Consider the following 13,945-nt stretch of genomic DNA (forward strand, 5'->3'; position numbering starts at 1 on the left):
GAGAGGAGCAGTGTGATGAAACGACCATCAGCTGCGTCTGAACTCGACGAGAAGCCCCACATGAGACACCGGGGAAGGAGGCACTGACCCAGGCTGTGCGCTGGGCAGCCGGGGGACCTGTGTGCCCATAACTTCGCCTTTGCGGACACTTCTTCAACGCCACCATGGTGCTGGGCAAAGTGCGGGCCTTGGCGATCTACTTTGACAGTCTGAATGAGCACAACATGCCGGCGTTCTCCGGCGGAGACTCGGTGTCGGGGCGGGTGGTGGTGGAGGTGACCGGGGACGTGCGCGTCAAGAGCCTCAACATAACCGCCCGAGGGGTCGCCAAGGTTCGCTGGACCGAGTCCCGCAACGCCGGGGCGAACACTGCCTACACTCAAAACTATACCGAGGAGGTGGAATACTTGCACCATTACGACACCTTAATAGGAGAGGAGAGAGGTAAGGGACAATTACCACCACGCACATTTTACTGTGGCCAAACAGTACATTGTCGCAGTGTTACTTTGAAGTGATGCGAGTCACACGATTAGACTAAATTAATTGGCTACAAGTTGCTACAGTTAAGAGTTTGAAGTCTACACTGCTGTCTGTTAGCGCACACACACTGCGCCTCAAAACATGAGACCGTCCAGGAGAGTGGTGCTGATGCGACAGCTGATCCTCCATGCTATAGATAGGCGCTCTTCTTTCACCGCAAATGAACCTGCAAAATAATGCCACATATTGTCGACGAGCCATTTGACTTAGGCTACATGTTAGATTTCTTCTACGTCATCATGACAAAAGTGACAGCCGTCGTGTGAGTTAATATAGCCAGGCAAGTATAGCCTGTTGACATCACTGTTGCCTCCAGAAAAGTAGCAATTATAGGCTAAGTTTGAACTAATGGCCCAAAAGAGGGTTTAACCAAAGCGTTTTGAAAGTCTATAATATCTAATGTTGATAGTTGATGCTGTGGTAGAAGCATTTTTCACTGATGACATCCTGAAGTAGGCTAGTTCAGGCAACTCCCTTTGTTAGAAGCGGTTCAAACCTGTTCACAAACTGGCAGCCAGAGTGGGAGGGGAGGGAGGACCAGTCTCTCTCTCTCTCTCTCTCTCTCTCTCTCTCTCTCTCTCTCTCTCTCTCTCTCTCTCTCTCTCTCTCTCTCTGTTGTTGTCTACAATAACATCACACCTCCTGGGAGACAGACACTCCACTTCCCCAAACTTTGCCAGTGTTTCTGCTGCTATGTAGAACCTGAGACATCTGCAAAGCATCCCCATGCATTCAGAACACTGTCGATTGAAACACATGTCACTTGAGAGGTGGATGCAGCCGTCTCAGTGACATAAACCTTTACAAAGACTTGGTGCCTCGATCTCTCGCTGAACAAACATCAAGACTATGAAGAAGATTGCCCTCAACAAGCACTTTGCAATGTTCATGTTATGTGTTTTTTCTTCTGTCAGCTACTTACAAACTGAGCATGCATAATGTATTATATTAATGTTTTGTTTATTCAGGGTTGTTCAATGCGACAATTAGGGCTGCAACTAATAATTATTTTCATTGTCAATTAATTTGTCAACTATTTTCATGATTCATTGATTAGTTGTTTGGTCTATATTAAAATGTCAGAGAATGGTGAAACGTTTTGATCAGTGTTTCCCCAAAGGCCAAGATGACGTCCTCAAATGTCTTGTTTTCTCCACAACCCAAATATATTCAGTTTACTGTCATAGAGGACTAAAGAAACAAGAAAATAATCACATTTAACAAGCTGGAATCAGAGAATTTTGACCTTTTGCTCAGACCGATCAATCGATTATCCAAATGTAATTGTTGACAACTAATTGATGATTAATCAATGGCTAATTGTTGCATCTCTAATACTGTTCAATCAGGTGAAATGATATAGGCAATCTGTTCTTCTGTTTTTCTCTTTCAGAATTTGTCAAATCCTCTCTGACTGTAATTGTACTAAAGCAAAATAATTAAATTATATGGATTGTGAATTTTGATTGTGATTCTAATGTACAAATGCTGATGATAATGATTAAATACAAGTGAATGGACCTGATCTCTTGTCTGTCCTCATTTACTTTAAGTCTCTGCTTCTATTTGGGTGAGAAATAACTGCCTTTTCTACCTGTCCTTCAGTGTTTAGAGTGTGCACCACCCTTCCTCTCTCTCTCTCTCTCTCTCTCCCTCCATCCTCCACTGCCACAGACCACATGGCCATACAAATGTGGGCGGCGGCTTGTCAGGAGCGCACCAATGGCGGCCCGAGCAGTAATTCATGCCTCCTCTCCACCAATGGGAGGCCGAGTTGCGGCGCATGCGATGGAGTATCCAGCTAAAAGGAGGGCTGCTCATTCTGGTTCATACCGGTCTGCTCCTGCTTGCTCTATGTTGCCGGTTACTTGACAGCACGCACACACACACGTCACACACACACACACACACACACACACTGACTCGCACGCTAGCTGTTTATGACAGCTCTGGCAGCAGACACATGTGCACATGCACACGCACACGCAGACAGACACAAACAGGCCACAGATATGCAGAGATGCAGTGGAGTGAGCTGTGCTGAGGTGGCAGGAAGCTCCAGTGCAGCGGGTCGAGCGCCATTAAAATGTTCTATGCAAACAATAACAGTGGAAAGGAGGAAGTAGAAGCAGGTCGTGTTCTTCTCGCTCTCAGGGTGTGCCGCTTCATAGCCGCTGTGTACTCGTCTGCGCTCTGAGCTGACGCCAATTTACAGTGTAATTAGCCTGTGTATCGTTTTAACCACCTGTTTACAGTGTAATTACCCTGTGTATCGTTTTAACCATCTGTTTACAGTGTAATTACCCTGTGTATCGTTTTAACCACCTGTTTACAGTGTAATTACCCTGTGTATCGTTTTAACCACCTGTTTACAGTGTAATTAACCTGTGTATCGTTTTAACCATCTGTTTACAGTGTAATTAACCTGTGTATCGTTTTAACCACCTGTTTACAGTGTAATTACCCTGTGTATCATTTTAACCATCTGTTTACAGTGTAATTAACCTGTGTATCATTTTAACCATCTGTTTACAGTGTAATTACCCCGTGTATCGTTTTAATCATCAGTTTACAGTGTAATTACCCCGTGTATCGTTTTAACCATCTGTTTACAGTGTAATTGGACATGGACCCCAGGAAGACTAGCTGACGTCTAGGCGTCAGCTAATGGGGATCCTTTTTAATAAACAAATAAACAAATAATTAACCTGTGTATCGTTTTAACCATCTGTTTACAGTGTAATTACCCCGTGTATCCTTTTAACCATCTGTTTACAGTGTAATTACCCCGTGTATCCTTTTAACCATCTGTTTACAGTGTAATTACCCTGTGTAAGGTTTTAATAATTGGGACAAAAATAAGTTTTCCATCGGATTATTTGAGCTCTATATTTGCCTACATTCTAAGCTGAAGAGTGATTGGTGATGTATCTTTTTCTCATAAGGAATGTATTGTTGTTGTATTGGTGTGTACAAGTTGGAAATCAGTCGTTAAAGTGGGGAGTGGTGTGAAGGAGTAAGTCTGTTCTGACTGAAGCGTCCTGTACGTGTGTATAGAACGTGTGTGTTCTCCTGTCTTTCAGACGAGGACTGTCCGGAGGAAGGCCTGACCGTTCTCCACACGGGCCTGCACGAATTTGCTTTCAGCTTCAACCTGCCGCAGATGTAAGTCGTAGCTGACGCGTCCGCACACAAACGCAGACAACCCCATCACAGGAATTCAATGTCAGCATTGGACATTTCTGCAATCGGATGTGTAGAATCTCAACGTCAATTTGAAACAAAACGTCGGCATGTTACGTCTCTAAAACCTCGGATTTTACGTTTCTGCAAACCTACAACTTTTGGTTATGCTTTGGGAAGTAAAACGACTTTGGTTATAGGCAAGTGAAGGTTAAGGTTTGGATGATGGTTTGGGTTAAATTACAAAAACGTTCCTAATGTGGCTTACGGTTGATATGTAGACTTTGGAAACGCGGTGATTGAACACGGCCCCCCTGACTGACCACCACACTATTTCAATAGCAGCCTCTATAACATTAATATACACATATCTAAAAATGTGATATGCAAAATGTCTTTTTGGTTCAGACACCTTGATATTCTACGTATCCGTGCATGGCACAAACTTACAATGCAGACATTTTATTCTGGCGATCAGGCTGTGCAGACACAGACCACCTGAACTGCTCACTTCCTTAAAACCACAACACCCCCATCCCCCCTCGTGTCCTCTGGTACCCTAACACCCCCCCCCCCCTCTCTTGTCCTCTGGTACCCTAACACCCCCCCCCCTCTCTTGTCCTCTGGTACCCTAACACCCCGCCCCCCTCTCTTGTCCTCTGGCACCCTAACACCCCCCCCCCCCTCCCCCTCTCTTGTCCTCTGGCACCCTAACACCCCCCCCCCCTCCCCCTTTCTTGTGCTCTGGCACCCTAACACCCCCCCCCCCCCCCTCCTCTTGTCCTCTGGTACCCTAACACCCTCCCCCCCTCCTCTTGTCCTCTGGCAGGGCTCTGGCCACTTCCTTTGAAGGGAAGCATGGCAGTGTGAGGTACTGGGTCAAAGCAGAACTGCACCGTCCATGGCTGCTGCCTGTGAAAGCCAAGAAGGAGTTCATTGTCTTCGAACACATTGACATCAACACACCCTTGCTGCTGGTAAGGGCAAGGCGCATGATTATGCATTTTAGGGACTGAAATTGGGATGCACGATATTGGATTCTTTTTTTTTGCCGACATGCGATATGCCGATGTTTTCCAACTCTTTCGACCGATTGCCGATACTGATATATGCGTGCATTTCCCCCACCCGATTTCAGAGAACATCAAGTAGTGTACACTATTATACCTACTCTTATCGTGATGGTCCACTGGCAGATGCAGACATAAGTTATAACTACAATGCTTTTCAAAATGGACACATTCACTGGGGAAAATAAGAAAACTACTTCAACTTTAACATGTAATTTTTTATTGATGTAACATTTTCTAAAAAAAAAAAAAAAGTAAGATTCATCCTACTTAAACAGGCTTGGATGATGCTCTCCCTGGGTTGGGGGTAAGCATACCGTAATTTAAGCGTCATTTCATCGGCATGTCATATTAGCAGAAAGTTTTGTTTCGGGCCGATGCTGATATTTCATTTGAAAGCCTTTATCGGCCGATACTGATGACGTGCGTGCCGATATCATTGTGCATCCCTAGACTGAACGTAACATTTTCAGCTAGTTTTGATCGTTGTTAAAGGGGTTAATGTGATCGCTACTGATATCTGCACAGGCTCCACAGGCTGGTACCAAGGAGAAGACCCTGTGCTGCTGGTTCTGTGCTTCAGGCCCCATCTCTCTCAGCGCCAAGATAGAGCGAAAGGGCTACACACCAGGTAAGACCAACGCACCTTTCCTTCTCCTCCTCTCTTCCTGATCGTTCGTGGCTCTGATCCGGTCTGCCGATCTGCGTCTGACCGACCCCCCCCCCCCCCCCCCCCCCCCCGTTTCCAAAAGGTGAGTCCATCCAAATCTTTGCCGAGGTGGAGAACTGCTCGTCGCGCGTGGTGGTGCCCAAGGCCGCGCTGTACCAGACCCAGACCTTCTTCGCCAAAGGCAAGGGCAAGCAGATCCAGCAGCTGGTGTCCAACCTGCGAGGAGACTCTTTGCCCCAGGGCAAGAGTCAGAGCTGGGAGGGCAAGCTGCTCAAGATCCCACCCGTGTCCCCCTCCATCCTGGACTGCCCCATCATCCGAGTAGAATATGCCCTCGTGGTGAGTACAAAGAACCGTCCGGTCATTCTGTCATCTTACCTGTGTGTCGTGACACCTGGTGCTGCTAACACTTTAGCATCAACTATGTTGAGTGATAGTGTTATCTCCAAAGTGAGAACATTTGAATTCTAGAGGTAAATGGTACACACTTTTGATGTGATATTTAACTTTTGTTTGTGGAGATAAAATATGACGTAAAAATAACCTGCTGTTTTGAAGTAGCAGGGAATATTTTCTGTTTCCATGGGAGGTGAAGGTGGAGGGTGATAGGAGACTGTGTACAGCTAAAAATCACTCTCATCAGCGATGTTGACTTGAACTCTTAAGGTCAGTCTTCTTACTTTAGATAATGCTAGTAAGCTCTCAACAGAGTTTATGCTCAAGTGGGGAGCGTCTATAGTGTAGAGGAAAAAACACGGGCCTACCCGGGTTCAATTCCCGGTCGCAGTACTTCCAGCTTGGTCATATGTTCCTACAAACACAATTGGTCCTATCTGAGGGGGGGGAAGCTGGTAGGGTATGAGTCCTGGTTGCTGCACTAGCACCTCCTCTGGTTGGCCTGCTCGGGGGGAGAGGAACTGGGGGGAATAGCGTGATCCTCCCACGCGGTACGTCCTGCCGGTGAAACGCCTTGCTTGATAAAAAAAAAAGTATGCTAGTGTTAGCATGCAGCATCAGAGCTAATGATCTACCGGGGGCACATGGATCATTTAGCTGTCTATGCTCTCGTCACTTAACAGCGAAGATGACAGGTTATTGTAAGTTACCTAGCCTCAAGTATATCATTGTGAATCCTGTACAAAACAACAAAACTGTGCCTCGTCAAAGTAGACTTAATTGGAAGTGTTAGCTTATTGTCTGTCTAGACACGCCGCCAAAGTAGGCTGACAGACTGACAGGTTGTATAACGTAGCGACAGTCACGCCTGTGCGAAAATGACCCCAGGTGCTGCTGCATGTGATGATGCGAACGAGTCGAACACGTTCTCTCTGCTGCGTGACCTGGATGTCACACTCTGTGTATCAGGGAAAGGATCTGCTTGCTAACCACTTTTTTTCCCCCTCCTCTCCCTCTCTCCTCTGTCTCCGCTGTCTCCTTCAGGTGTACGTGGACGTCCCCGGGGGGTTGAACTTGTCTCTGTCGTTGCCGCTGGTGATCGGGACGATACCGCTCCACGCCTGCTCCAGTCGCACCTCTAGCATTAGTAGCAACTGCAGCAACTTGAGCTGGTTGGGCCTGCCGGAGAGACCTGAGGGTACGCTTAGGCACGCGCGCGCGCGCACACACACACACATGCACGCACGCACGCACATACGCACACACACACACGCACGCACGCACGCACACACACACACACGCATGCACGCACGCACGCACAAAGGTGTGGGAACCCTGGCTGTATTCCTCTAACGTGCACCTCTTGGTTGTCTTGGCAGCTCCGCCGAGCTACAGTGAGCTGGCCGTGTCCGAGGCCCACCGGCAGGACTGCCTGCAGGGCTGTGAGCAGGCTGACGAGGAGGGAGAGGACCAGGCGTCTCTGCTCACATACATCACCCAGTTCAGATATCTGCCCCCACCACTCTACTCAGAGGTACAGTTGATACACACACACACACACACGCACGCACGCACGCACGCACGCACTCACGCACGCACACACGCACGCACGCGCACGCACACGCACACACACACACACACACACACACACACACACACACACACACACACACACTAGAGTTACACAAATAATTAAGCTGTACAGTGGACGTATTTAAACAAATTTTATCTACCTTTTTTATTGGCACTTCATCGCCCTTTTAAGCTTTTTAGGGAATATTATAATTTTGCGGTGTAAAATTATAATATTCCTAATAACGTTTTTAAAGGATAATGATGGACAGAGTGAATGTTTGTCCTCTCTCTCTCTCTGAAAAATTGGATTTGATGATATTATCAGAGAAACGGATATCACTTCCTCTAGATGTCGTTTGCTTTCATTCAAATCCAAACAATAATGATAAAGCACATTTGTGAGAAGGCCAACTGATAGAATGTCATCCACGGTGGATCTGTGCGCATAAACACAATGGTCGTAATGATTAAAAGCATTACAACAATGTCTTTTTGTGAATGAAAAGTGCTTCCTGTCCAAGCACATTTGCGTTCAGAGAAGCCCTCATTGGATGAACAGGGCAAGCGTGGGCGTGTCTGTGGCGTTGAGCCCACATGTAAACATGAGAACAAACAAATAAGCAAATCCAAAACCACACAAAAAAAAACATCCCACTACGTCTCTGTGGTCAAAACTGTCACCAGGATAAATGCTCTATACATCCCTCCACCATGGTGCAGTATGTTGTCATGCAGTGTAGGAAATTAAAACAATATTTTGGGGGCAAATTTTGCCCCCACGGTCTAGATAATGGGGGCATTTACACAATTTTGGGGGCACTTAAAAAAAAGTATTTCCTGCATAAAGTTGCTAAAGCGTAGTGTGGACAACAGCGCACTGTTTGTGTGAGAGTGTTTTCTTCGTCTTCTTCTGGTAACCAGCTTGCAGGTGTTGAGTGTGTGTTAGAGATGGACATTCAATGAATTTAATGAAAATAAAATTATAGAAATCTTGGGGGCAATTTTTGCCCCATGATGATAGTTTTTAGGGGCATTCTGAGATTTCTTGAGGTCATTTTTGCCCTCGCCCCTGGCTAAATCCCTACACTGTTGTCATGGTGTCTGTCTGTGTGGACACAATAACAACAATACAGGACAGAAAACTCATAGTTACACCGCAGAGTAAATTAGATTTGTGGAGCAACTTGTTACGAAATGTGCATATTAGGGGAGAGAGCGGCTCAGGTTGTCACACTTTTGACTGAGAGGTGTATTTCTCCGCAGCGCCTTACTGCTGACATACCATAATGCATTTTTCTAGCTAGATTAACGTTTTGTCTAATTTTTTTTTTTCATTTTTTCATTTTGAATAATTGACTTGAAGAAAAAGTGTTTAGTGATGAAATACCACTGGACAGCTTCTCCCATCTCAGGGCATGTAGTCACACGTAACCTGGGCATGTGTGGCATGTGGGGCACGTGTGGCATGTGTGACAGCACATGTCCCCTCATGCGGGGTCACACATGTAGGGACATGTGCGACCCCACATGACATGTGACATGGACAAGTCACATGACATGTGTGACCCCGCATGACATGTGACATGGACAAGTCACACGTGTGCAGTTAGCAAGTACCAACATCCTATTTATTCACAGGAGAATGACAGGGAAGCCGTTTCTAACAAAATAAAGGATGTGGATAGTTGACAACATGCCCCACCCAAGCACTCCTGATGAAGGTTCCTTCAATCATTCTGTATTTATCAGGTTATAGTGGACCCTTGCTTTTATGTTTCACAAAGTAGACTTATTTTTATCCCTTTAGAAGATCATTTACCTGTACTTTCAGCGATACAAATGGCTTTGACTGCTGTAATCAACATAGGTAACCCTCTTATCAAGACAGTGCATATTTCTGTATTTGGAATTTTGTCTCTAAAATATTTAGTTTCACAAATTACGCCACTGAGACTTAAGCATGTGACAAACTTACCCTAATGAGGGAAAAACTGCCCTTCAGCAATTCAGCAAGCCCCCCTATAAAATGCTGATGTGTGTGTTTTTGTGTTTGTGTGTGTGTGTGTGTGTGTGTGTGTGTGTGTGTGTGTGTGTGTGTGTGTGTGTGTGTGTGCGCGCGCGCGTGTTTGTGTGTCTCTCTCTCTCTCTCTCTCTCTCTCTCTCTCAGGTTGACCCTTACCCTGACCCTGTGGAGGTGTGTGGGGCCGGGGACGTCAGGAGACCTGACACGTGTCCGTCCCGCTGAAGACAGCTCGGTAAATTTGTCCCACACGGCCGGGCTCCAGGCACGTCAGCCTCAGCTCAGGCCAACTTCTCACCAGATGATATATCATGATGAATCAGGTGGAGATAATAACTGACGCAAGAATGTCAGCTGGGAGGGTGTCGGGTGACGAGGCGCGCAGCAGTGCCTCGCATCCTCCCACCTAGGATGGCTACCCTGTGACACTTCTGCAACCAACCAATGAGTCAAAACAAGACAAGAAGGTCGCTCACTGTCAGAGAGTTGACACAGCGCTCATCAAAAAAAAGCATCCTCCTGCCTCAAAGAGAATTTTGCGCATACCTACCTTTTCTTACTGTGTTTCTCTTCTATTTGTGGTTTTATATCGCAGATCGCCACAGGCCTATACGCTCGATTCTGTCCACTGATGTATACAATATCGTACTCTTTAATCGGCACATTTGTCACGGGAACGAATGGCCGGGCGACCCGCTGATTGATAGGTTTGCGGTGGACTTGTGATTCTCTTTCGACCGCGGCGATGATGGAGGCGCCACTAGGACGAAGTCGGCCTCGGGTGGAGACGGCGTTGTCGTCTCCTCCTGCAGGTCTTCCTGTGAGCTAAACCGAAACCCACCGCGAGGTAAACAACCCAACAACCCAATCCACCTGCGAGGTAAACAACCCAAGATGATAGGTTAACATTGTACGTTTATAGAATCCACGGAAATGTTCATATTTTACATTTCCTTCCGCGGAAATGTTAAATCTGGGCACTTCGGTCCTCCAGCACAGACACCGGCTCTTCTGGTTACTTCCCCGAGCTGCTTGGCCACGCCCCCGCCTCGGAGGAGCCACCGCTACTTCCTCGGCCCCGGGAACAAGTTGCGGGAGCCGAATCGGCTCGAATCACCGCTTAAGTGGAGGCCAGGAGAACATGTTGGTTGGGTTTAGGCCAGTAAAATAACCCTTAAGTGTAGGCCAGGAGAACATGTTGGTTGGGTTTAGGCCAGTAAAATAACCCTTAAGTGTAGGCCAGGAGAACATGTTGGTTGGGTTTAGGCCAGTAAAATAACCCTTAAGTGTAGGCCAGGAGAACATGTTGGTTGGGTTTAGGCCAGTAAAATAACCCTTAAGTGTAGGCCAGGAGAACATGTTGGTTGGGTTTAGGCCAGTAAAATAACCCTTAAGTGTAGGCCAGGAGAACATGTTGGTTGGGTTTAGGCCAGTAAAATAACCCTTAAGTGTAGGCCAGGAGAACATGTTGGTTGGGTTTAGGCCAGTAAAATAACCCTTAAGTGTAGGCCAGGAGAACATGTTGGTTGGGTTTAGGCCAGTAAAATAACCCTTAAGTGGAGGCCAGGAGAACATGTTGGTTGGGTTTAGGCCAGTAAAATAACCCTTAAGTGGAGGCCAGGAGAACATGTTGGTTGGGTTTAGGCCAGTAAAATAACCCTTAAGTGTAGGCCAGGAGAACATGTTGGTTGGGTTTAGGCCAGTAAAATAACCCTTAAGTGTAGGCCAGGAGAACACGTTGGTTGGGTTTAGGCCAGTAAAATAACCCTTAGGTTTAGGCAACAAAAGCAACTTGGTTGGGGTTATGCTTATGGTTTGGATCGGGATTCGAACCAGCGCTCTCATGACGAGTGCGCCACTCCCAACCTTTCTCGCTACCGCGTCATTACGTCATAGAGTCTGGAGGTCGCCGCGTATGACGTTTGTAAAAATGCGGCATATTTTTCCCCCCGATATGTCCATAAGTTACATTTCTTTGGATTCTAAAAACGTTACAACGCAGACATGTGAATCTGGTGACTGGGCTGAGGTCAAACATGAGAGAAGACTTCAGAGAAGAGTGAACACATCCTTCAGGCATAGAGAGATGTGTGTGCGATGTAAACAACAAGCCACTTCACAACCTTAAGCGCTTAAAGCACAGCTCTTACGTGTGTGTGTGTGTGTGTGTGTGTGTGTGTGTGTGTGTGTGTGTGAGTGTGTGTGTGTATGCATGTGTGTATGAGTTAATGACCAGGTATATGCCCAGACAGGGTATATCGTAAAGCACAACTGTGACCAACCAAGACGAAATATACCACGAGTCTCCTGTTGGTTTTTGAACTGTAGAGATGGCTTTTTGTGGCCTGAACTCTACTTGCTGTAGATTTTCCAGAGCAGACGTAAAAAATAAAAAGCTCTTGGAAAAAAGAATGGCGAACGATACAAGATAAATGTTTACAGATGACTAAATTGAGAATGTCGTTCAAAGATGACTTCTTCCTTCTCTGACTTCAGAATACCAAGTGCAATATATTTTTGTATTTTCGATTTGTTTTGCACTAGTTTTTCATATACTTTGTCACTGTTGTTTCCATTTCTGTGCATTATGACGTTGTTCCGATCTTAATGCTGTCACGATCTACTTTTGATAAAATAAAGGTTTATTTTATAAATAATTCACTGCTACGTTTTGTGTTTGTTGAATATGAAGTGTCCCCGTGGCTCCTTGAAATCCTTGAAAGTGTGTGAATTTGAGGGGGTTGGGGCGGAATCAAGGCCTTGAAAGTTTTTGAAATAATCATGGTCATTGAAAGTGTTTGAATTTATATATTTGAATGTATATATTGAATTGAGATGTTTTTGCAAGAATAGAAATTGCAGTTGAAAATGGAAGACAACACAGTTGAGGAGCTCACACTCTCTTTAATTATCTGTGAGCTTCTGTAAAGCCTCTCATTCTACACATTCTCAGTGTTGTAACAGTAATAATAATAATAATAATAAAAATTATTATTATTATTACCTTTATTATAATTCATCTTGATCTGTGTCTCAAACTATGCTGTGTTGGCTCCTTGAATTTATGTTATAAGTTATCCTTTATTTATCCCCATGGGGAAATTCATCCTCTGCATTTGACCCATCCTCTACTAGGAACCTTCCTAGAACTAGGAGCAGTGGGCAGCCGCAGTGCAGCCCCAGGGGGCCAACTCCAGTTATTTTTGCCATTGCTTTGGTCAGGGGCCCTAGTATTAACCCTAACATACATGAATTTTGGTGGTGGGAGGAAACCGGAGCACCCGGAGAAAACCCACACGAACACGGGGAGAACATGCAAACTCCACACAGAAAGGACCTGGGACCCAGAGCCGTGTATATAGAAGAGTCGCAAGATCTCCATTCACTCCAATGGACTAGTTTTTTACTCTCAAGAGTTCCAGGAAGTAAGGTCCTGACAACACTGTCGAGTTGCAGCAAAATTGACAGTTTGTGTTGTACTTTGAAAGTTTTTTCTTTTTTTTTAATCAAATTGTACATTATCAGCTTTATTTTAGCATTCACAAGTAGCGCGAGACCCCTTCCTGGCTCCGCTGACGCCACTCTCTCTCTAGAGCAGTGGTTCTCAAATGGGGGTCCGGGAAACCCTAGGAGTCCGTGGCACTTTGCCAGGGGTTCCGTGAAAAGTTTTCAGGAAAATAAAACTAAAAACTTTTTTTTGCAAAAGCTTCATAGCTTGTATGCAAAATGTATGCTTTAAATCTACAATGGTTCATGGATTATATTCTAATCTAACAAATGTATCAATTTAAAAGTCAAGCACGTTACCATGGAAACAATTAAGCTTAGCCCAAAATCACAAATCAGACTGAGGGGGTCCCCGCCGGTATATTTTCTATCATGTAAGGGGTCCTTGGCTGAAAAACATTTGAGAACCTCTGCTCTAGAGCAGGCCCGTAGCCAGCGTTTGGGAAATACAGAGGTCATTTTAGCGCTGCGTGGGGGGCCCAGGGGGGGCTCTGCCCACCCGGTTAGAAAGTTGTGTCCATTTTAAAGTAAAATGCTTCAATCTGGTGCACTTTGAGAGCAAAATTAAGAGGCTAGATCTATAAAGAACTACAGACATCATGTTAGATTAATATCCTCTTTACTGTGCTGTTGCTTTAAAATGATACAAAAAATAAATGTCTCCCCATATGATATAATTTATATTCTGCATACAGGTCACATGGCAGAATACTGCTCATTTAAATACAATGGCCCATCTACACAAACATCACTTACAGGGGAGTTACTTACCCATTCACTTCAATAGAACTGTCCCCAAAGTCTAGCCCCAATCTAGCCCCAATGCAAAATTTGAACGTTGTGGTGAGTTATGCCTCTTCCTTCTATAGCACACAGAGAGGAAGCAAATTGTTGCATTTCTGATCAACTATGTCATATATCATGTTATTTATGAGGGCTTTAAAACATCAATGACAGATGAATAGATCTGGGGGCTATTAA

The 13,945-nt window shown here is 45.4% G+C and overlaps 1 protein-coding gene across 1 annotated transcript; it reads left to right on the top strand.

The window, feature by feature from the left end:
* On the top strand, positions 1-12,100 carry arrdc3b (arrestin domain containing 3b). Its single transcript, XM_083642152.1, has 8 exons — positions 1-444; positions 3,627-3,708; positions 4,556-4,703; positions 5,325-5,427; positions 5,549-5,805; positions 6,907-7,060; positions 7,242-7,396; positions 9,605-12,100. Exons 1-8 carry the CDS (start codon positions 165-167, stop codon positions 9,680-9,682), a joined length of 1,257 nt encoding a protein of 418 aa, XP_083498278.1. The 5' UTR covers positions 1-164; the 3' UTR covers positions 9,683-12,100.
* Positions 12,101-13,945: the final 1,845 nt, after the last annotated feature.

Source organism: Poromitra crassiceps (assembly GCF_964638095.1).
Source record: "Poromitra crassiceps genome assembly, chromosome: 8".
Lineage (NCBI taxonomy): Eukaryota > Metazoa > Chordata > Actinopteri > Beryciformes > Melamphaidae > Poromitra > Poromitra crassiceps.

Bases quoted from the DNA above. Each gene is read 5' to 3' on its own strand.
- arrdc3b (XM_083642152.1), top strand. From the start codon at position 165: ATGGTGCTGGGCAAAGTGCGGGCCTTGGCGATCTACTTTGACAGTCTG. The intron at 5,428-5,548 runs GTAAGACCAACG...CGTTTCCAAAAG, and splicing joins GCGAAAGGGCTACACACCAG to GTGAGTCCATCCAAATCTTT. The intron at 7,397-9,604 runs GTACAGTTGATA...TCTCTCTCTCAG, and splicing joins CCCCACCACTCTACTCAGAG to GTTGACCCTTACCCTGACCC.